General features: G+C 42.6%; 1 protein-coding gene across 4 annotated transcripts in view; it reads right to left on the bottom strand.

The window, feature by feature from the left end:
- CACNA1C (calcium voltage-gated channel subunit alpha1 C) overlaps positions 1–25,344 on the bottom strand; it is a 535,824-nt gene that overhangs the window by 59,722 nt on the left and 450,758 nt on the right. For all 4 annotated transcript variants that reach the window (XM_040345319.1, XM_040345321.1, XM_040345318.1 and 1 more), the window contains exons 32-35: positions 23,287–23,415; positions 22,883–22,948; positions 1,810–1,901; positions 1,224–1,389 (exon numbers count right to left, since the gene is read on the bottom strand). In XM_040345319.1, coding sequence (XP_040201253.1) covers positions 1,224–1,389; positions 1,810–1,901; positions 22,883–22,948; positions 23,287–23,415 — 453 coding nt within the window. The remainder of the gene's footprint in view (positions 1–1,223; positions 1,390–1,809; positions 1,902–22,882; positions 22,949–23,286; positions 23,416–25,344) is intronic.

Here is a 25,344-nt window from a genome sequence, read left to right as displayed (position 1 = left end):
CTCCAAACTGCAGCCCGGGGGCCAGAAGTGGCCCTTTGCTTGCCTTTATCTGGCCCTTGAGGCACTATTCCTCCCACTAATACGAGACACTATTCTGCCAACTGACAACAATGGTGCACCATTTCTCTCACTGACACCAACAATATTCCTCCCACTGATACAACGACCACTATTCTTCCCCCTCATACCAAATGTGACAAGGTTTACTCCCACTGATGCCAGGAAAATTTCCACACCCGCTGGCCACAGTCTGGCCCTCCTAAAGTCTAAAGGGCAGTAAATTGGCCCTTTGTTTAAAAAAGTTTGGAGACCCCTAGTCTAGAGCATTAGCATGAGCCCAGATAATTGAGAATGAGTCTTGATGACTCACTAAAAGTCACTTAGTTGGTTCCAAGATCAAGAACTGGGAACTAACCTAGAGGATTTGGGATGAACCTAGATAACGGGAAATTAACCTAGAGCAGTGTTTCTCAACTCCAGTCCTCGGGGCGCACCAACAGGTCATGTTTTCAGGATTTCCCTCAGATCAAACTGCTGTGGTAATTACTAAGGCAGTGAAACTGATAAAATCACCTGTGCACAATAATGGAAAGCCTGAAAACAAGACCTGTTGGTGCGCCCCGAGGACTGGAGTTGAGAAACACTGACCTAGAGGATTGGTTAGGAGTGTAGAAGATTGGGAATAGACCAGAGGATTGGAAATAATCCTAGATTATTGGGGAGAAATCTATAGAATTTGGAATGAAATTGAAGAATGTCGTATGAGTATAGGAAATGGAAATGATAGGAGGAGATAACTCTAGAATATTGGGAATGAACCTAGAGGATTAGGGATGAACCTAGAGGGTTGGGGATTAAGCTAGAGGGTTAAAGGGTTAACCTAGAGGATTGAGGATTAACATAAAGGATTGAGGATGAACCTAGGGAATTGGGAATCAACCTATAGGATTGGGAATAAACCAAAAAAGGTTTGGAATGAACCAAGAGGGTTGGGAATACATTTAGAGAACTAGGAATTAGTATTGAGGATTGGGGAATAACTTAGAGGATTCAAAGCTGAACATAGAAAACTGAAAATGAGCTTAGAAGATATCAGAGTCAAATAGTTTAGGAATAAACTTAGCGGTTTAGGGATAAATCGAAACAATTCAAAATAAAACTAGATGATTAGCATGAGTTTTAAAATGTGTCTACATACTATCTTTAGTAGAGCAGGCACTCACCAAGAAGGCGCAGAGCATGTAGAAGCTGATGAAGTAGAAGACGGCGAAGCTGCTTCCACAGGAGTAGTCATCCTCGAGAAGTGGGGGACTTTCAGAATTCCGGTCACACATCTTGTTGGGAAGACAAGCCAACATTATCTCCTGCCATGCTTCACCGGTAGCACATCTGCCAGAATAATGCCATCAACCAACGAGGTCAAAACAGAACCAAGGACACAAATACTAAGTAATTGTGCTGTAGTCTACAATATTGTTTTACAATAAAAGAGTATGCTACAAAGTGGCCAACACAAACTAAGCGCTGATTACTTTGCCTCAGAAATGGGGCAATTTACATGGCAATTAACATTGGCGAGTATTTTCATTTGTCAAAGAGAATTTCATGCAAAATATACAAAGGGGGATAACGAAGACACATCTATTCATAAAGCCAGTATAGTAAGTGTTTAGATATACATTGGCTTTCTACATATCTGTGCAATACAGAGATTGTAAGATCTAAACATTTTAGTGACCCTATAAAACACCTGACACTATGAATAAAACATTCTAGAACTGAAAATGTGCCATCTGCAGCACTACTCACCTGAACAGCAGCAGAACAGCTTGAGGGAAGGTCTGAAAATTATTGTTCCTGTTAATTTCCGTTGTGTCGTTAAGAGCTATTTTCCCAAAAACCTGCAGAGGAAAAACAATGCAAATCTTCAGATATCTTCAATACAGGGGGCAGAATTCCAAAATTGCATTCATTAGTCAAAATTATTATTGATGTGTGCCCCCAGGACAGCTGCAAAATTAATATAAACTGTTAAGAGAAAAATGAAACAAATCAAGAGGAAAGAAACAGACAGGGAGTGTGAGAGAGAGAGAGAATAAACAATACAGAGAGGGAGAGAGAGTGGTTTCTTGGGAAGAATCGATGAGGAAAGTGTAACCCATTTTGCACACATGTGGCCTGCGTTATACTACAGGCTCTCGCGCAGGGGAGCCGACTTGCCACCGTAAAAGGACGGTGGGCGGTCGGCAAGTAGTTAAAAAACATTTTAAGTAGAAAATTATCTTTCAGTACAAAAAATACACCGAAATTAATTTTAAGGCACACAAAAATATGCAATTTTACCCAATTTCTATAAAATATAAAAGAGGAGGCTTGACCAACCATGTCAAGCTTTAAAGTTGCGCATGGCCATGAAACAAATAAGAACTTAGGTAACCCAAATTTAGGCAACACTTTAATCACTTGCCGTCCCACGATGTACCCATGTCAAGGGACTTTCAGTGGTTATACCAGGATAATGTCTGTAGCTAAAGGCATCATCCTGTTCATTTTAATTTGTTGGCCAGTGGAGCACTTTAATTTAAAAGCAATCCTAGCAGCCAAATAGCCGCCGGATTCCTATTACAAGTGGCAGTAGGGGGGGCCCCCCCCCCCCCCCCTCCATCGCCTTCCTGGGCTCTCCCAACTCTTCCGGGCTGGCTGACCATAGAGCTGCCTGATTGACTCTATAGCCTCGTACACTCTCGGCAAGAAAACTGCTGGGAGAGCTTTTTGAAGAGAAAACTGATCTTGTGTATGGTTTCTCATCGGGAAAACTGCCAGGAATCTCGGCGAGAAAAATAGAGAACCTGCTCTCTATTTTCTCGCCGGGATTCTCGTCAGACTGTTTTCCGACGAGAAAACCGGTCGTGTTTATGCTTTTCCAAGTCTTTAAAAAAATGTGCATGCTCAAAATCAAGTATGAGACGGGAGCGCTCCTTCTGGTAAAACTAGCATTCGTAATGGAGATAGCACATTAGTCACGCTGTAAATTATTGCATTGTTTAAATGCTGCGCATTAAAATCTTCTTTATAATGGTACAATAAAATTAACAATAATGAACTTGTTTTGTTGCTGATATACACACAGAGTTATGACTATCTTTTTGCAACATTTTTAATGCTGATCTCATGAATATTTATTTAAATTTTATAGAGCAAGATTTCCTTAAACAATTTTTTTTTAAACTAAATTTTGAATTATATTTTATAGAGCAAGATTTCCTTAAACTATTTATTTTTTTAACTAAATTTAGATTTATTTTTTATAGAGCAAGATTTCCTTAAACAATTTATTTTTTATTTATTTTTTTAACTAAATTTTGAATCCAGATCTGCATTTTAAATTATTATTTAGTTTCTAGTGATCTCCATGATTTAATTACCACAATTAAACATTATTATCTTGTATTTTTTTTTACCTTCAAGGAGATTGTTTGGTGTTATCTGTCCCTTTTTAATTAGGCCTTTTTTATTTTAAATGTACCTGCCTACTCACAAGCTAAATGTTGTAGTTTAATAAAAACACATAGGCGAGTATTACCTGTAAAAATAAATTCCATTTATTCTGGTACATAAGAAAATAAATAGAAGGCAGAGCTGGAGAACCTGCTGCAATTTGTGCATCCTTGGGACCCCAGGGCACATATCAAGCCTGTGTGGACACTAAAATTGGGACCTTGAGAAGCACATACAGTTGGGAGCACAATCTGGTCCTGGACTCCCAACAGGTGAGATATATGTCCCAAGTCTGTGGTACTACAACAGCCTGCCTTCTGTCAGACCACATTAAAGCAAGGCCATCACTTTCTAGTCTTCTTGGTAGCCTTCCCTGTAGTCTTCTTGGTAGCCTTCCCTGCAGCCTTTTTTTGCAGCCTTCCATGTGCGTTTGGTTGGAGCCTGTGCCTCTGGAGGTGTACTTGTGTCAGGAGGAGGAGAAGGAGGTGGAGGAGGAGTTGAAGAAGAAGGAGGTGGAGGAGAATGGCCGTACTCACAAATGGCAGTATTTGGTGTAAGTGTCCCCATCAACCCCTTATTTAATAAGCTTATAAGCAGGGGCTCACATACTAGTCATTGGCCCATCGCCATCTAGTTCAACTTGACACAAACTAGGGTGGCATAGCCCTCTTCAGGGGTGGTTGGCTGTTGGAGGGTGGCATGTGCCTCTCCAATCATTGCTGCATCACTTGTGCTCCTATCCCTCTTAGTCCTTCTTGATGGAAGGCGGATGGGAGGCACCTGACATCTTGTTTTGCCACTTGGCCCTGCCACCTCCTGGCTGCCACTTGGCCCTGCCACCTCCTGGCTGCCACTTGACCCAGCCTCCTCCTGCCTGACACTTTCCAGACCCTCATCCTGGCTGACCTCATCCTGTGTATAAAAAAGGGACATAGTTTTAGTTTTTGGTTCAACAATCACACACAATTTTTCAGCTCATGACTGTTGCAAATTTAATGTTAATAAATAGAAAAGACTATTATTCTGACCCCAGCATTTTTCCTTCTTCTCCCAAACTTTTTGGACCATTACTGTCTATTGATATGTAAAACAATTTTTAATCAAACATTTTTTTCCATATTAACATCTATTTTACAGCACTAATTTTATCACAATAAATCTTTTGAAAATACTATACCGGGCTCCAGATGTCCACATCCGGGTCTTCCAGGATGTCAGGCTCTTCTTGCTCAAGAGAAGGATCATCTTGGCTGCAGGGAAGGCTGGAGGGAAGACTAGAGAGTGATGGCCTTGCTTCAAGGTGGTTGTTTAGAAAGGCCAATCTGTTGTAGTATCACAGATTTGGGACATATACATCCGCTGCTGCTGCTGCTCCTGACCTTTGAGAAGCCAGGACGAGCTATGATTAAGCACTAATTTATAGTGCGAAACTCGTCAGATGATTTACTCCCGTGTTGTGTGCTGTATCTTTTAGTGCATTTTTCCTTTTTTAAATAAAGACAACCATCAAGGTTTTTGAGTGCAGCTGTCCATATTTTCTTTTTCCATTTGTTGCCTTGTGCATTGTTAGCACCCTTGATCTTCTGAGACCATACTGATCATCCTAACACAATCCACCTGGAGCGGTAACTTTCTTTCTTTCAAGCCAGGACCATAAAGTGCTCCTTTCTATATGTGCCTCTCAAGGTCCCAATTTTAGTATCCAGCTGACGGATGGTTGCGTGGGGCATCCGTGTGTGCACAAATTGGAGCAGGGCATCTAACATGTCCTTCACGGAGATGGCGGAAATGGTTGACATATTGAAAAAGTCGGATTATGATGGCAAGCATGGGCCATGGGTGAGTGTCCTCTGAGGGAATGGCCTCATGAGATGCGGTCCCAGTCCAAAGGTTTCATCAGCCAGAAACACAAAGGGGAGTCCTTTAACATTCTCTGCATCTGGTGGCAATGCAAGGTCTGGGTGAAGGCTCCCCCATCCGACATCCGGCCATTCTTCCCCACATTCACATAGAGGAATTCATATTGTGCTGACACCACTGCCATCAACACAATGCTATGAAACCCCTTATAGTTGAAGTAATAAGAACTCGAACGGGGTGGTGGCACGATGTGGAACGCGCTTCCCATCGATTGCCCTTCCACAGTTGGGGAAGTCCCACCGCGTGGCAAACTCGGATGCCACAGTTTGCCATTCCTGTGGCTTGGAAGGAACCTGTGGAGTCAAATAAGATAAAAAAAAAATTGTACTTTTGCACATAACATTGCAAGCAGATTATACAAAAAAACATTCTTGGCCAACATCATTATAACATTTATTTTAAGGAGTATTTAAATACAAAAATAGAAGGCCCAATTATCAGATTCCTCACCCCCTCTAATGGCCCATTGTAATTTTTTTTAGGGGGGGCTAGATGAGTTTGGGACCCCCCCCAAAAAAACAACACTCAGAATTGTATGTGAAAATACACTTTTGAACACATTTTAAGGGGGGGGGGGGGTAAAGCACTACAATGGATCTGACAAAATACATTGTTAAGTGACTAGGCTAGGTGTGTATGGGTCCAGGATAGCATGCTGGAGAGGCTAGTGAAGGGAAATATTCATTTAGGCCAAAAAAGGAGCATTAAAAACTTACAGCATGCATGAGGACAAAGGGGACATTCACAGCATATTACAATCATGGTAATTAGGGAATGATGAAAGAAATACAATACATTAGCATACATTAAATACATAGAATGAGATGTTTTAAAGGAGAAAACTTACCTTCATATAGTCCTTCTGCAGGACTTGGATAATGGCAGAACAGGTGTCTGGGATAATGAGTCCCAGAGACTGGGAGGAGATGCATATCGTGAACTTCAGGTCCTGAACTTCTCCCAGTCGCCAGGTATCGCAACGTATCGACTAGCCTCTGCTCAGCAGTGATGGCTTCCCGCATGAAGGTGTCCTGCCTGGTGATATAGGGTGACACCAAAGCCAACAGGTGCTGAAAAACGGGGTCAGACATCCTGAGAAAATTCCTGTAGTCATTAGGATTATTCTCTTGGATTTCCCGCAACAAAGGCATGTGAGAGAATTGGTCCCGCTGGAGCAACCAACCATGAACTCCTCCTCACCCTGTTCATGGACTGGTCATGGTCCAAGACAAAAAGACCAACACCAAGCGCCTGCACAGCACAAACTCTATGACGAGAACGTACCAGCAACATGGCTAGAAAACTGTCGAGTTATCAGAACAAACTAAACGGAATGCACTGAAGAACAGCAAGGCCTATGAAGAACGACCTGAAAATCAGAAACGAGCAGACAAGAACGCACTGAAAAACAGATACGACCTGACTACACGCCCTGAAAGACAAGATACAAACCCACAAGCACAAACTGAACCGCAGAAAACGAACTGAAAGCACGAAGACTGAAAAGCGCGAATCGTCTCTCACCAAACTTTTACTAACACGCAGTAACACGAGATCAGCAAAAGCAGCCCAAGGGGTGGCGCCATTGGAATGGAACTTCCCCTTTATACTGCCGTCGTACATGTTGTACGTCACTGCGCTTTAGACCAACGAGATTTTGGATTGACAGTGTGTATGCAAGGAAAGCTTGGCGAAAATCCCATCAAGCTTGACAAGAATTCCATCGAGAAAACCAACGTTTTTTCCGAAGGGATTCTCGCCCGTGTGTACAAGGCCTTTGGTCTAAGAAACCGGAAGCAACAAATATTTTGACACTTCCGGTTTTGCCAGTTGTAAACAAACCACTACTGGTTGAAAAAAGCATTGGATCATACTGATCTTGGTATGATTCAAAGCTTTTAAGGGAAGAGGAGAGATATGGGGTTTAATAGACCCCAGATGTGTCAGTAAAGAGGACCTTTCACTGCCCATTGATACCATAAAGGATGTTTACATTCCTTGTGATAACAATAAAAGTGATAAAAAATAAAAAAAAGAAACTACTGTAAATAATAATAAAAAAAAAGGTGAATGCATGGGTCGGTTCCACGTCAGTACATAAACAGCAATCACGCCACACATCTCAGGTATTACTGTAAACAGAGATGGGCAAACAGTTCGAGTCGAGCATAAGTTTGTCCCACCCCACACTATAAAAGCTAACTTCCCATAGCCAGCTCTTGTGGTGTGTTCGAGTGGAGATAGAAAGATCAGGGCTTGTGTTGCTACTAGCAGTTAGTGTGTCCGCTATTCACTCATTGTGACTCTTGAGTGCAGAGTGTTAGTTTATTGTTAGTATAGGTGTGAGAATAGCGTGTCAGTGTAGTGTGTTAGTGTAGTGCAGTGATTAACACAGCATTACATTACATTTAGTGTTGTATACAGTGCTGCCATATACCCCCTTTTTCTGGTTGTTGCCTGCTTCCTTTTTTTAAATTGTCAGCTGCATTTTTTTCTGACTGCGAAGTGGTGTTTCCAATATATATATATATATATATATATATATATATTGTGACAGGAAGTCAGGTAAATCTGTGGGTGTTGTCACAGACGGGACCTACATTTCTGCCTTGTTTAGACAATACACTAATTGTTATTAGGCGTCGGCTGCAAAATGTAGCCAGGAAGGCTAAAGGCCGTTAGAAGACTCCAGCTGTTCAGAATGAGGCAATTAAGGCTTCTATAAGTAGTCCAGAAGATTACCACTAATGGGCTGCATGCTGAGGCTTTCTGAGTGAGAGAGAGCAGTAGCTTAATGTCTTCCGAGGAGGTGAGGAAGAAATTGATAAAAATCAAAAGACTATTGTTTTTCTGCTGTATGACCAGCACTGTCTGCCCAGCACTAGGCTGAGCCAGATTCCATAGATAGGTTCCTGTGTGGAAGGTAGACGCCCACAGTGGTCAGGGTTTATTTTATGTTTGTTTTTGTTTATGCTGTTTGGATGCTTGCAATTGTTTCCAGCAAGATGAAAGAATAAACCAAGATCTTTGTTTTCAACCCACTTCGACTGCCTGTCTGTATAAATTCAGTGTGTGGTGAACCCATCCAAGGGGTCACACACCCGCTATCGAGCTAACCCCTTACAATATATATATATATATATATATATATATATATATATATATATATATATATATATATATATATATATATTTTAGAGTTGTTACAGGCAATCCTCAATTTAAAGTGCATCAAATAAACTCAAATCAAATTGATAAACAACAAATTGGCAGTCATGTTCCCTCAGCCGCAGCGTATTGCCAAGTTGGCTCCAGTGATAAAGAGAATGGAGGGGATGCTGATGAAGAGGTTACTGACACAACTTGGGTGCCGGATAGAGCAGAGGAGGAAAGTGAGGTGGTGAAACAACCCCAACGAGGCAGGATGTCCTTCAGATGCAGGCATCATGCCATCCGATTGTGGAGCTGTTATCTCCCGGCCCACTTCCCAGAGCTCTGCTGTGTGGGCCTTTATCAGCATAAGTGCAGCTGATCACACTGTTGTAATCTCTGCCGCAAGCAGATCAAGCGTGGCAAAAACACCAGCCATTTGGGCACCACATGCTTGACAAGGCATTTAACCCCCCACCAGGGGCGGACTGACCATTAGGGCTCTCGGGCACTGCCCGAGGGCCCCATGCCACTAGGGGGCCCCATCAGGGTTGCCAGGCTTAATTAAACCAGGCACAGTATGTAAAAATCTGTGTTTTCTTTACATCTGTCCCTGATATGTCAGAAACCGACATGCTTTTGATGTGAAAATCCTGAGATTTTAGCTGCCCTGCCTGTGCACTGCCTCCTGGCGTGGTGGCCATCTGTAAGCCCGGGGGCCCCATAATCTTCTATTGGCCGGGGGCCCCATGAGTTGTCAGTCCGCCCCTGCCTCCCACCACTTAGTCCATTGGTAAGAGCACCTGAAAGCCACACACAAGGGCCAAATTCTTCTCCTCCTCACTTCTTACCTCTCATGTGTAACCCCACTATATCTCATGATCTCTTAGCAGCTTCCACTGAAAGGGATGATGGTAAATCGAAGGGTGTCACAAGTCCTTGCAACACATCTGCCAGCAGCACACCACCAGCTGTAGAGTATAGCAGGCAAATTTCTCTGCCTCAGCTGCTGCAGTGCAAAAAAAAATACACTCCCTACCACCCACATGCCCAGCGCCTAAATTCCAGCTTGTCAAAATTGCTGGCTTTACAACTCCTGTCTTTCCGTCTGATAAATTCTGTCCCCTTACGTAATTTGCAGAATGAGCTGTACCACAATGGCAGGTTCCCAGTTGCTATTTCTTTTCATGTAAGGCCATTCCAGCTCTGTACCATGACATGGAAGGCAATGTTTTGGCATCGTTGGGCAAGGCAGTCAGTCACAAGGTCCACCTTACTGCTAACTCGTGGTCCAGCAAGCATGGTTAGGGACGATATATTTTGTTCACAGCACACTGGGTAACTCTGCTTGCAACTAGGAAGGATGCAGGACAGGGCTTAGTGCTGGAGCTTGCTTTTCCGCCATGTCTCCATACAGCTGGCAAGGATGAAGCGAGATCTGTCAGCCCCCCCCATGCCCTCTACTCGACTGTCCTATTACCACCAGTAACCCCGAAGCATTCAAGATGCCATAAAACGAGTCATGCTAAAAGATGCCATGCAGTGCTTCAGGTGGTCTGTCAAGGGGACAACAGCTACACCAGAGCATAGATTATTAGAGTACGGCAGGGGCAGGCCCAGAGGTGGTTCACGCCACAGAAGCTTGAGACAGGAATTGTGGTGTACGATAATGGCTCTTAACTTCTGCCCACCCTTCGACAGGGAAAGTTGACACATGTGCCATGCCTGGAAAATGTCCTCAATTTGGTGGTGCAGTGTTTCTTAAACGGGTACCCAGTTTTGCAAGATCTTCTAAAGCAGACCAGAAGAGTCTGTAGCCATTTCAGGCAGTCATACATAGCCAGTGTTCGGGTTGGCTGAAATTCAGCGGGAATTCCACCTGCCCGTAAACTGCCTCATTTGTGACATGCCCACCAGGTGGAACTCTTCTTTGGCAATGCTGCAGTGGCTGCACATGCAGCAGAAGGTCGTCAACGAGTACCTGTGTGAGTATGGCACAAGGACAGGCTCAGGGCACCTCTGCTCTTTTTCCCCACGCCAATGGCTGCTAATAAAGGATGCATGCACTGTACTGTCACCATTTGAGAAGGAGACAAGGATGGTGAGCCGTGACAATGCATGCATCAGTGACACAATCCCTCTTGTGTTCTTGCTGGAGTAGACTTTGCAAAGTATTATGGACAGGGCCCTCCAGGCAAAGCAGCAAGAGGAAAAATAGGACTTATTTTCCTCTCAAGACCCGCTTAATGCAGAAACCATTCTTTCGACGCCACAGAACACACAAGAGGAGAGGGAGGAGCAGGATGATTATGGCAGTTTTGGAGGCATTGAAGCATAGGAAGACATACATCAAACCTTAAGAGATGGTTTTCAGTCCCCATAAACCTTGGGAGTAGTACGTGGCTGGGAGGGGGCAGTTCCAAATACTGTAATCCTCAGTGACCCCAAGGACTCTTCTCATGCTTCTCATGCATGCGCAAACTTGTAGTGCATGGTCTCCCTTATTGTTTAAAGCCTGTGAATGGACCTGAGAATTTGTGGCATCAAGAATAAGGATCAATTCTGGAAGCTTTATTGTATGACACTGATCACTCTAAATTGATTACCAGGTATTATTCTTTGTTGTTATCTTTGTCTACTCCCAGACTACTCAAGGTTAAAACTAAATGGCAAACTGAATACCTACATTGCAGGATGAGACCTGGGATGAGGCTTTAGGTGACCAGTTAACGAGAGTCATAGCTGCAGGAGATACAACTGAATTATTTGCATAGAATATATTTTACTCCAACCCGTTTATATAAGATGGGTAGGCTAGAATCTCCTGGCTGCTACAGGTGCTGCTATAGGCCATTTTTTCCATATGATATGGGACTGTCCAAAAATACGTCAGTTTTGGTCAGATGTTACCTCCTTTATAGAGACAAAACTCGCTTTGCCCAATATATGTAACCCGGCCAGGTGTCTACTTGGAGATCTGGAAGAGGAAGAGTTAGGTGCCGCCCGGAAAGGTTCTGGTCCGATTTCTCTATTTTATGCAAAAAAAGCAATTGCTCTTCGTTGGAAAAATCAGAGCCCCCCACTTTACAGATGTGGGTAGATTTGGTCAATCAAGCAATGCCCATGTATAAACTGACCTATACTGCCATAGCTTGTACAAAAAAAAATTATAATATATGGTCGGAGTGGACTTCTAAGGTCTCGGGGGAGATTGAAGTTTAACAAGACTGGAAGGTACACCCCCATACGTTTACAGATATGTGCCCTGTGTTATATCCTCTCTTATGTTGCATTATTCTGCATTTTGATTGGAGTGATAGATTTCTTTTAAAATGCCCTAATCACCAGCTGTTTTGTTACGGTGTTACTTGTGTTTTCTGGTAATTATTGTTTACTCTCTGGGTATGAAGCAAATGTCCTTGTGTCTATATTAGTATCATCTGATATTGCAAACTGAATTACTGTATATGTACCCTTTCTTTGGTATGTTGGTAATGTTTATTTGAAAACAAATAAAATACCTTTAAAAAATAAAAATAAAGAAAAAGGATAAGGATCATTATTGGTTGGAGACCCTCCTTGAGCACAGTTACAAAGGAAAAGTCACGGAACTCATCCCATCTCCACAGAGGAAGTAGAGGAGGAAATATCTTGAGGATGCCTTAAAGAGGAGTTTATGTAACACATTTTCAGACTCTGGTAGGTTATAGTCTCATGAAAAAGCTAGTTTTGAGGCTTCTGTTGGTCAAAGGAGGAGCGGGGGCAAAAGGTGGCCACCTCAGTGATACATTTCAAAATTGTTTTAGTCTGGTTCCCATGGCTGTCAGCTTCAAAATCCCACTGGCAGCGTCTGTATCAAATGGTGGAAGATTATCTAGGGGCGAAAACAGACATGGAGAGATTTCCAGTAGATGATCCATTGAGTTTCTGAGTCATGAGAATAGACCACTGGCCAGAACTTGCCAAGTATGCAACTGAGCTGCTGTGCTGTTCTGCATCCAGCGTGCTTTCCGAACGGGCATTCAGTGCTGCCAGAGGTTTTGTGACAGATGAAAGAGTGTGTGTGTCCACAGACTCCATTGACCGGCTGAATTTTTTTTAAATTAATCAGTCCTGGATTAGCAATAGCTATCAATCCCCTGGTGCCAATGTCGCTGATTAAGGCCCCTTTCACACTGAGGAGTTTTTCAGGCGTTTTTAGCGCAAAAAATAGTGCCTAAATACTGACTCAAAAACTCCTGCCCTGCAGTCTCAGTGTGTGCGCTAGCAGGACCGCTCCAAAAGTCCTGCTAGCAGCATCTTTGGAGCGGTGAGAAAAGCGGTGTGTTTACCGATCCTGCACCGTTCCTTCCCATTGAAAGCAATGATGCAGGATTGACGAGCAGTATATCATCTACTGGTGATTCACTGTGGAGAGATAGGAGCTGGCAATTAACCGACAGCTGAGCGGCCAGCTCAGAGAAGAAGGGGTTAGCCCAACCCTGACATGGACCCAAATACAGGGCAATCTTAGAAAAAAAACTGTTAGACTCTGAAAAAGACTTGAGACTGGGTCGGAAGTTCACCTTCCAGCAGGACAATGACCCTAAACATAAAGCCAGAGCTACAATGGAATGGTTTAGATCAAAGCATATTCATGTGTTACAATGGCTCAGTCAAAGTCCATACCTAAATCCAGTTGAGAATCTGTGGCAAGTCTTAAAAATTGCTGTTTAGACGCTCTCCATCCAATCTGACAGAGCTTGAGCTATTTTGCAAAGAAGAATGGGAAAAAAATTCTCTCTATATGTGAAAAGCTGGTAGAGACAAAAAGACTTGCAGCTGTAATTGCAGAGAAAGATGGTTCTACAAAGTATTGACTCAAGGAGACTGAATACAAATGCAAACCTTTGCAACCCCTTTAAGCTGTCCAGCTCAGATCTTCTCTGCCTTTGCCTGGTCAACATCACAGAGACTCTATACTGCATGCCTGTGAAAGACTTGCTTGGCTAACATCCCTTCTGGTTCCAGATCCTGCTTGCTGTTCCAATATGCTGATCCCTGGCTTCCTGACTTCCTGGCTTGTCTGGCTATGCGTTCCGGTTAGCGAACTTTGGCTATGTTTTGACTACGTTTTTTCTATTTACTTTTATTATTGTTAAACTAATGTGAGTTAAAGCGGTTGTATACCAGCTGAAATTTTTTTTTTAGTCCACCTGTAAGGCAAAAGGCTACTGGAGGTCTTTGGGAAGGAGTTATTTACAGCTTTGTATGCGGTGTAGAGAGCACACAGGGTTCCCACGAGACCTCTACCACCTGGGCACCCTCCGCGCATGTTGCACTACAGAGACAGAAAGATTGTATTGCGTCTGGCCCTGGAGAAGCAGAACGTCAGGTTCAATGGAGCACGTATCTCTTTCTACCCTGACTTTTCCTTTGATGTTCAGAAACGCAGAGCCTGCATCACTGAGGTGAAAAAAAGGCTGCAGAAATTACAGGCCCCATATGCGATGCTCTACCCTGCTAGGCTCCGGATCACTGCAAGAGGCCAGGCACATTTCTTTAAGAGTGCTACCGATGCCTTTGGATGGTTGGATTTCAATGAAAACGCTCTGCGTCAGGCCAGAAAACAGGCGGCTGAAGAGGACTGACTCAATCCAGATTCCAGACCTACCCTTACTTTTGTGTGTCTTGAAAATGACCTGATGACTTCTTACATTTCAATGTTTTCTGCACTATAGATGCCCCTGCTCAATGCCGAGCTGGGTACAATAGCTGATTTGAAATGCGATTTCTCCCCACGGAGAGCATGTGAGAATCAACCTTTTTTTCCAGAGTTCTAAATGCACCACGTTCTTACGGACGTGTTTCTTCTGTTGGCAGTTTTGTGGCCAGTGGATGACGGGACCTGTTGTCCTACTTACACTCTTGACTGTTCAATGTTTATTAACCAGTTACAACCAGTTTGACATTTGGGTCTACATGGTCAATGGGGCCTGGCAATATATGCCTGAGAACCTGATCCAAGCATTGACCCTCTAGACTACACGCACTGAGTTAGGAGTGCGGTTGCACTCAAAGTTTAATTAAGAGAATTCAACCTTACAGATTTGAGACACTTTGGGCCTTTAATAGCATGTTTGAAACCTGGCTTACACTCGGTTGGTGGGATCGGAAAGGGAGGGCAGGTAATCTGACATGCTGTATTGTAAAGACTAATGTTTATCCTGTTGTTCATGGTTTCTATGGGGGATGATGACTGCAATACCTGTGGTGTCCTGGAACGTTAGGGGGCTGGGTGACCACCTCAAGCTTCTTTGCGCAAATATCTACCTGGTATATGTGCTTTGCAGGAGACGCACCTCACGTCTGATTCCCTGTCTCGAGAATGTGGATAGGGGGCGCTAGTGAGCCAAATACATATACAAAATAAATCAAAGATATACAATTAGATACATAAAGTGCATGTGCAATGATAGTAATAAAAAACTCGTGATAAGATAAAGGAAAAAGGTGTGCAAGTGCACACAAAAAAAGGGTCCATATAGTGAAATGAATGATCCATTTAAAAGTCCATAGAAATCTGGGTTTTCACTGTGCCTGTGGTAAATAAATCAGTAGAATTCCACCTTCACCGACCTAAGACACCCAAACGTGTGTAAACAGATGGACCCTTACCGCATGGAGTTGACCTAGTTCGTTAGAAAGAGGTCAAATAAAGCTTGTTTGTCACTTAAGGACAAAGATAAGAATGCCTGGAGTTCCTGCTGGTCAGCTGGTATGGAGCATCATAAAATATAAAAGAGAAATATCGCCATCGTATAATACTGTTTATTTAGAAGTTAAAACAAAGAAAATGCCGAATGGAGGCTTACTTTTTGCGGTGCCCGCATCCCGGCACTGAGGCTTGAGGCTATGTGAAGCTGCGGGTAGTGTGCCCGGAATATGGAGAGGATGATGTCCGCAGACCACGACACGCAGACCACGCAAAGTAAACTTCTGGTCCGGCTGGTTTCTCGGCTCAAGCGAGGTGAAGCGCACGCCGGAGACTCCACCAGCGCGGACATCATCCTCTCCATATTCCGGGCACACTACCCGCAGCTTCACATAGCCTCAAGCCTCAGTGCCGGGATGCGGGCACCGCAAAAAGTAAGCCTCCATTCGGCATTTTCTATGTTTTAACTTCTAAATAAACAGTATTATACGATGGCGATATTTCTCTTTTATATTTTATGATGCTCCATACCAGCTGACCAGCAGGAACTCCAGGCATTCTTATCTTTGTCCTTAAGTGACAAACAAGCTTTATTTGACCTCTTTCTAACGAACTAGGTCAACTCCATGCGGTAAGGGTCCATCTGTTTACACACGTTTGGGTGTCTTAGGTCGGTGAAGGTGGAATTCTACTGATTTATTTACCACAGGCACAGTGAAAACCCAGATTTCTATGGACTTTTAAATAGATCATTCATTTCACTATATGGACCCTTTTTTTGTGTGCACTTGCACACCTTTTTCCTTTATCTTATCACAAGTTTGTTATTACTATCATTGCACATGCACTTTATGTATCTAATTGTATATCTTTGATTTATTTTGTATATGTATTTGGCTCACTAGCGCCCCCTATCCACATTCTCCATACATTAGATTCAAGTTTGAATTTTCGTGGGGAGCAGCTTTATTCATTTATTCTTTTATTCACTTATTTTTGTTGGCGCGAGATCCCTTACCCCAATGATTCCCTGTCTCGCCTGGGTTACCGGTAGGTGGGTAGGGTTTATCACTCCACTCACACCTCATTTTCACGGGGGGTGAGTGTTTTGATACATGGGTCACTTGACTACCAGGAACTTGACTGTCGGGTGGATGGGGAAGGGAGATATGTTTTTATAGTTCCCCGAAGGCTGCAATCAGAGAGTATCTATGTACTTTAGCCTATTTTGTGCCCTTTATCCCCGCTCTTGTTTGCTCTTGCTATTGAGCCTTTAGCGGCCTGTATCCGCTCTAACTCTGGTATTCAGGGGTTTAGGTATGGTGAATTGCACAAATTGAACTAATGTTGTACGCAGATGACACCATGCTCTTGCTGGGAGACACGTCGTCTTCCTTGAGAGAAGCCATGGGGGTCATCCGGAGGTTTGGCCACTATTCGGTCCTAGTGATTAACTGGACCAAGTTGTCTCTTATGCTGTTGCATAAGATACCAGACCCACTTGCAGGGTCCCTAATGGACATTCCTGTATTATGTTTAGATATTTAGGGATGCAGTTTACACCACATCCTCGGGAATATCTAGCCTTGAACCTGTCACCGTTGCTGAACCGGTGTCGGGACCGGGTTAAGGTGGGGTCCAGATTGAAAATTTCCCCAGTAGGCAGGATAAACTTGATCAAAATGATCTTGATGCCACATATCCTCTACATTCTCCACAACTCCATTGAAGCATTTTCGCATTATTAACTCACTCTTCTGGTCTCTCATTTGGCACAACTCTACAACCAGGGTGAAACTGGAACAGTTGCAGCGTCCCAAAGGTGGATTGGCTCTTCCAAACCCATGGCTTTACTATCTGACCTCGCAACTACAACACATAGCCAGAGTTATAGGCCTGGATACTGATCCTGTATTGAACTTGGCGGACTCCACTGCGCAGCTTCTGCGGATTACTACTGAGGGAGAGATTTCTGAGGGCCTGGAGGCTTTACAGTTTGCCAAATCTAATAAGGCTTACCCCACATATAATTTGATGCAGAAAATGTGGAACAAGGTTAGGGCAGTTCAAAACTTCGAGGGATTCACCAGGTTTAGCCCCATTTGGGGGAACGGGCGGTATGTGGAAATGGAGAAATTACAATCTGGAGCAAAATGGAAACATAATGGGATTACTCATATGTATCCAATATTTAGGAATGGCAGGCTATGCCCTTTCATGCCCTTCAGATAGAATTTTTACTCCCCGCCTCCATGCAATTTTATTATTTTCAACTCCAACACGCGGTTAGGGCCCAACTGGGAACTGACTCGTGGACACAGAGTCCCACACCAATTTGTAATTATATGTGGGAGGTGACCTCGTATAAGGGGTTTATCTCCTTCAGCTACTCTATGTTGCTCAACAAATCCCTCCAGGACAATACCGCTACGGTGATCTCCAGATGGGAAAGAGATGTAGGAGCATTTGAGGAAGACCAATAGGACGAGGCTCTTGCGGCAGTTCCCCTGTATTCTTTAAATGTGGCCCAAAGGTTATCCCAATTGTATGTGCTTTTGCGGGTCCATTATACACCGGCTAGACTGATCAGAATGGGAGTTAGGGAGGATCCACCTTGCTCAAGATGCATGAGAGATCATGGCAAACTGATCCACATGCTGTGGAGATGTACCAAATTGCACATTTATTGGAGAGAGGTGTTAAAGATTCTTAACTGTGTGTTTCAGGTCCAGTTAGTAGAACACCCTAAACTGTGTTTACTAGGAATTATAGACAAAATGACTGCTGAGGTACAGTATCTTCTAGACTAGCCGTGGCTAGGGCTCTATTCCAGGCTAGACTGAAAATTTTGAGACACTGGAAGTGAATAGACCCCCCTACGGTGAAGGAGTGGTTGGCGCAAATGGGCAACACCATCAGGCTGGAAAAATATATCTACCAATAGAGGGGTAGTGTATTTTTAAAAAAAAACTATGGGCTCCATGGCTGGCTGTTCCGGGGTTAGCTCCTGTAGACCTCATTATGGATAAGTTACTTATGTAATTAGGCAATAGCAGAGGGGGGGGGGGTTGACCACCTGGGGCTTACGGCTTTTTTCAGTAACTATGTGACCGAGTGTATACATTGTTGGTGAACTGTTTGTGAATCCGATATGCTTATGTACCGATGCTGATGTACGTCAATTGCAAGATGTCTCCTTATATTATGTCTTGCTATGGATGTCTGTACTGTTTCTCTAGTGCTGAGTTTTCAATTTAGTTTCGTTTGGATTTAAAAAAAAATCACAATGTTTTTTAAAAGCTTTTTTCTGCATTGGTACATGTCCCCCAGGGCAGTTCCCGGGCCCCCATGCCCTTTTTTGGCCAATAACTTGCATATAATCCTTCAAAATGGAGATTTTTTTTCCTGTTAGGGTCCCATAGACTTCAATGGGGTTTGTTGTTCCGTATCTGAACTTTTGCGATGTTTGAGAATTCTGGCGAGAACCGAACAGTGGGTCCTTTGGCCCATCTCCAACCGTGAATATCAGATTGCGAGCAATTCTAGCACCAGACCTCCTGTACAAATCTAAAGTGGTAACCTGTAAAGGCTTTTAAAGCATTTCCTATGGATAATTTAATGTATGTAGTTTGTCGCCGTTCCACAGGCTTGCACAATTATAAAGCATGACAGGTTTGGTATCTATTTACCCTGCGTAACATCATATTTTATATTATCCCAAACAACCAGGTATTATACTGTGTTTTTGTGCTTTAAAATTAGTTAAATTGCCTTTAAAAAAAAAATGCGTTTGAAAAACCACTGCACAAATACCGCGTGACATAAAAAATTTCAACCCCCACCATTTCATGCTTTAGGGCCTCTGTTTTAAAAAATGATTTAATGTTTGGGGATTTTCTAGCAAAAAAATACAGATTTTTATAGTGTTAGAAAAAGGCCTGGTCTTCAAGTGGTTAAAAGACCCTACAAGACATCTATTTAGTTAACCATGAATAATTGCCCTAGAATTATTGCTTTCACTTCAGCATGTGCAGCGATATGAAACATATGTAGTGCAATTAACACGTTTGTACATATGCCCCCCAAAGAGTGCGTTTATGTTCATATGTGTAAGCGATCAAGGCACATCCCACCTGATTGACAGCTGACAGTGGGCTTATCAGATTTAAACACATCCAGGAGTGTGTGCAAACTTCCCGCTGCTGCTGCCGTATGACATGCTTCAGTGACAGTGAAAGGGATAAGAAGTAATAAACTCACATTCATTACATTGAGTGTTAATAAAGAGCATTACCCAGTGATTCAACATGCTGTATTAATATTGTTGAAATATTTTTTATTACATTGAAAATATGTACATATCCCCAGTACATCCCTGTAGCTGCAGCTGCTGTTTTTTTGGCTATTCATAACAGCCAGCAGGGGGAGTGACACATACATTTCCTGATGATTTCAATGTTAAGAGATTCCTGGGCACCCTTTGGACATGTATGTTCCAAGCAGGAAGCTGGACAATGCATGGTGTAGACTTTAGACTTTGCAGTCTGCCCAGTTTGATAACATTTTCATTCCTGCTTCTACAACAATAATCAAGTAGCTGCAACACAGCAGAGTTAAAGCGGGGGTTCACCCTAGAATAAAAAAAAAACATTTTTTTTTTTATTTTATCATAAAATTCGGCATCGTAGCGCGAGCTACATACAGTATGCCGGTCTTACATTTTTTATCCCCGTACTCACTGTTTAATCCGACCTAGACGATTCCGTCTGCCCACGGGGAATGGGCGTTCCAATCCAGACGGAAAGTGATTGACGGCCGGCTCTGGCGCGTCACGCTTCTCCGGAAATAGCCGAAATAGGCTTGGCTCTTCACGGCGCCTGCGCATAGCCTGTGCGCAGGCGCCGTGAAGAGCCGAGACCTACTCCGGCTGTCTTCGGGGAGCGTGACGTGCCAGAGTCGGCCGTCAATCACCCTCCCTCTTGCTAGGAACGCCCATTCCCCGCGGCAGACGGAATCGTCTATGTACGATTAAACAGTGAGTACGGGGTTAAAAAATGTAAGACCGGCATACTGTAGCTCGCGCTACGATGCCGAATTTTATGCTGAAATGTTGTTCAGCAGGGTGAACCACCGCTTTAAGTCTCTACCATCCAGTGGTCAGCATCAAGGAACATGCTTGTCGCCACCTTGCCTCTGCAACTCGTCCAATCAGAGAACGCTTTGCATTCATTCAGAAAATGCAAAGCATCCTCTGAATGGCACCCATGGCAAACGGCCAACCTCCTGTGTTCAGAATGCAGCATGCCAGCCACTCAGCATGGGACCCAGAAGCAAGTGGAGATCACTGGAGTAGCAGTGTCTACTTCAGTGAATTCTAGCTTCCACGGGCATCGGCCAGGTATGGTGCATACATACTGTAGTTACAATTGTCTAAGCAGGGCAAATGTAACTATGTATAAATTATTCATAGCTGGCTGAATTATTAAAGATGCAGGCTTTTACAAATTACATGTTTAATTGGATATTCACTCTCTCAATCAACATTGACTATTTGTAATCCTTATGCTGCTAGCATTATTAAATAGATAGGAAAGTGTATCATATTTACTTGTTTTAAACGTTTTTTTTTACATTTCTTCAGTTACTTTCTTGTTTCCATGCTTGGAAAAATGATGTCATACACCCCAGTTGTCTTCAGGAGCTAAGCACACTCTCTTGTCTGTGCTCCCTCAGAATCGGTGACCTGTCAGAATTGGTAACAGACATGTCGTTTCGTCACAACACGTGACGGCCATCTTGCTTTACCCCGCACTCGTCCGCAGTAAGCCTGCAGTCAGAAGGCGGCAGTGGACATCTTTTTACACTCAGCTAATTCTTGCATTTCACACTTATTTTTACCAGTAAACTGAGCTTATAAAGTAAAATACAGTATTTTGAAATCTGACACTGTTTTGATGTTGAATTTTAAAAGCAGCGGCAAGCCTGCGGATCTCAGCTAATCTGACAGAACACCGCTGCTTTTAAAATTCAACATCAAAACAGTCTGACGGATTTCAAAATACTGTATTTCACTATATAAGCTGTGTACGAAGAAGGCTGTTGCGTTGTTGTGACGGAACATCACTTCCGTTACCTAATCTTACGGGTCGCCAATTCTGATGGAACACCTGCATGCCTGAACTAAGGTCAAATGGATTCCAGGAAGTAAATGCTACATGAATCATCTTCCCTTACTCAAGATGGCCATGGCTAAAACTGCTGGGGGGTGTTTTTCAAAGTGATTTCTCAACAAAATAAAGTGAGCTTCTTCAGGGGTTCTAACACTGTCAAGAAATAAAAATGACTTTAGATACATTTTAAAGCCACAACAAAGTACAGAGTTAAATATCTGAGAAGAAAAGTGATTAATTATAACTAATTATAACTAAGATTTCAGTGAATCTGAAAAAAGGATGCCCAAGATAGGAAATTAAAAAATTATGAATGTAGATTTTGAGCAGCTTGTTTTTCATGACACTTCAGAACTCCAGCTAGACCAAAAATTGTGCAACTTCAGAAGATGCAGAGTTCATCTGGAAAGAGGAGGAGGGGCTTTCTCAGCTACGTACACCCTCCTGCTTGCATGCCTCAGCTAAGGGATTCAAGGAACTAAATGCTACATGAATCATCTGCACTTACCTATGTCAGAAATGCTAGCATGGTGTTTTTCTAAATTATTTATCATCACAATAAAGCATGGAGACATATATGGATGATTTTGATTTTTTTATATAATTTTTTTTTTTAAATAGCGTTTTTGGTGCTCAGATGCCTAGTTATGCCTTGTCAGGAATATTACAGTTGTTTTAAAAGCTTGCATCTTGCCTAAGCATTCATGTTTATTTTTTGTTTTCAGTAAGTTTTTATTGGGTTTTACAACAATACATAAATATATTTTATTGTCAGGTTCCACATACTGTACATGACGGTTTAAGACAGTCATCTTAGCATGTGAGTGGATTTTGAATGGGGTGCTAAGAAGGGGTAGTGAAAAAATGCTGTGCCATAAAATAGGCCCTATTATAACTTTTACTGGTTCATGGACATTTGTCGACATTTTATATACACCTAATGTAAAATTCCTGCGAAACCGCAGGTAGCATGTTTGGCCTTCCATACAGGTGAATGGCTGTATGCAGCTGTACTTTTGCAAACTCTGATGCTTCCTTCAACTGGCACGTACCCACGCAGGTACGACATATTTCACAAACCTGAAGATGTTGCACTTGTTAAATGCCTCATACGATAAGCTGATGAATGAGACATTGGTGTTTACAAGAGTATGCTACATACAACCATTCGCTTGTATGGCAGCTTTGAACCCTAATAATGTATGTTTATCAAAAAGGATATCACTTAAACTCCAAACGTTCCACTTTCCAATGCATTAAGGGACTTTACTATTGCTTGGTAAGGAACAAAGACACATGTAGTAGAATACAAGAGAGCAAAATTAATAAATAACAAATACTGCTAGGAAGGAAGGAAGGAAAGAAGGAAGGCACAAGAGACTCAGAGAAATAGACAATTACATTTTAGGTTAGAGTTAGGTCAATTGTGTTGCATTATATAAATTCTTACTTGCATTCCAATCACAGCATAGATGAAAAACAGCATTACAATGAGTAGAGCCACATAGGGAAGAGCCTGTAGAAAACCAGAAATACAGATATGGTCAACAAGAAAAAGTCTGCAACAATTCAGCTAAAGAGCATCCATTTGTCCTCACGGTAATTTTAGATGGTAAGCAGGGACACAGGCTGACCTGCTAACCACTAGCGCCAGGTTGTGTTATTTCCACATCTGAGACCTAAAGGAGCTTTATGACCCATACTGTTAGAAGTGTGTCATAAAAACAAAACCAGGCTCCTGGATCATTATACCCCCCCCCCCCCCCAGAGCAACTTGAAATGTTGCTCACCATGTCATGTGATCAGACCTGTACATAGAAAGGGGCATGTCTGGGCTCAGATGCACTGCATTACCTGGAAAGACTTGATGAAGGTCCAGAGCAGGGTGCGGATTCCCTCTCCTCGGCTGAGAAGCTTCACCAAACGCATGACTCGAAAGAGCCTGAAGAATGTGATGGAGATTCTGGAGTTCTCCTCACCCTGCTAGAACATACAGTGAACATGGATTATAGCACACACCGCAGCAAGCAATGTGGACACCCACATTGTGAGAGAAGTCACTGCCTATTATACTCTCCTTTCTGCCTGCCCAAAATCTGAGGTCTAGGGTTAACAACAACCTCAGATCCTAGCTATCCCGCATCCTGAGCAACTGAGCAGCAACAGTTGCCTGAGAAGTAACTATGTATATTAAAAAATATGTTATTAAAGCTACCAATTCTGTGGTAAATCACAGAGGATATCTCAAGGCTTATGGTGACTTTTTAGAAAGTTATCTAGCCAATAGCACACTGCATTGGGAGAATATTGAGCTTGCTGAGTCTGTCAATATAACATAATGTTTTGCATTCCCTAAAGAACCCCCAAATAAATCCTATGCCTCAACCTCATATTAAGAAAAAAGGTCAGGTTATAAATATCTGTACTGCATTTGCTGACTTATTTTTCAGGATGCATTTTACAAGGCTATCATCATATTTCTTTATTTTTAGGGAGTCCTTAACCCAGAAGAAGCACCTGTCCCAGGTCAGTGACTAACTAAATAGTAAATTAGGGATCTAATTTATGGCTCTGGAACATGTTTCTGGTAACTATTATAGGGTCTTTTTAAAACAAGAAACTGCAGTTTGCATTGCTGACTTGTCTACGTATTGCCAACCTATCTCGGTTCGATCAAGAGAGATCCTGGGCCAATGCTGTCACCCAAATCTTCAAATATCCAGGGCAGTGCTAATCAACAGCAGACCAAAATTCACTATGATTAGTTAGCGGTTGGCAATACTGTAGGTCTCCAACCCCAATGAGGAGGGAGATCAAAACAGAAATTTGCGTTTCTTTCTTTTTTTTAATGTTTACTTAATGGCAGCCATTCATGTAGTGTAAATCCTGATAATTTGCTTGCTCCTGGGTATACCACTCAGAAACAAAATATATTATGCTTCGGTGGGGTACCCAGGATCTAGAAAATGGATAGTCTGAAGGCTACTGGATAATGACCAATGAAATAGCTACACTATGTAAAATAGACAGGTCCTCTTTTAAGCCTATGTCTGCTTCCTAATCTCTCCCCTATTTCTGTTCAGCCTGCTTTGTGCAGAACATACGACTACATGGGACATCTAAAGTTTAAACAACAAAGAGAAATGCTAATATTTCTCTAAATTTATTATAAAGTTACAAACTTAGTCTACACCACTCTGGTATTCATGTAACCCTAATCCCCTTCCTCTCCCCCAACACAGCTGCTGCAAAGAAAAAAAAAACATAAAAAAAGAGGACAGAACCGCTAAGTTTTTTTTGCTGACGACGTGCCAGGCTGTTAACACCTTGCACTCCAGAAAACGCCAGACAGCGTTGGACAGTTATGAATAATTAGATGTCGTGCAAGCTAGAGAGTGGCTGCTTAGCACAATTTGTCTCAATTATCTTAACATCTTTTTGGAGACATGGAGATGGTCAACCTGGACTGCTTCCTAAATTGTTATAAATTCCCAGTGTCTGGACTGGTTCATGTAAATTGATTTTATTTCATTTGAGATAAAATGATCCATAAGGATCTGTTGGGTATTTAAAGTAGACCTATATCCAAAAGTATAAACCTACATACAGTATGTTATCAGACTTTTTGGAATGGATAAACACACAGTTGACTAAAATAGTTGTCTGTTATGGAGAAAATGCTGCTCCAGGCTCCCTTCTGTGCTAAGCATAGGTCTTAAGAAAAAGGCATGTGGATATGTGATCTCTGCTGAAGTAGGAGCAGAGTTCACATTGGCTAACATAGCCCTGTAAATTGGACTGAAATCTCCCCAATGGGAATCAGACAGCAAATCAAATCATTCTCTACTCAATGAAAACTTAAAAAAAAATGTTGCTTGAGTTTCACAAGTTTTGTTTTTTTATTAAGACAGA

This window comes from Rana temporaria, chromosome 3 (assembly GCF_905171775.1).
Source record: "Rana temporaria chromosome 3, aRanTem1.1, whole genome shotgun sequence".
Taxonomy (NCBI): Eukaryota; Metazoa; Chordata; class Amphibia; order Anura; family Ranidae; genus Rana; species Rana temporaria.
The sequence above is the reverse complement of the archived record's forward strand: the minus strand, read 5'-3'. Positions and strand labels throughout refer to the sequence as shown.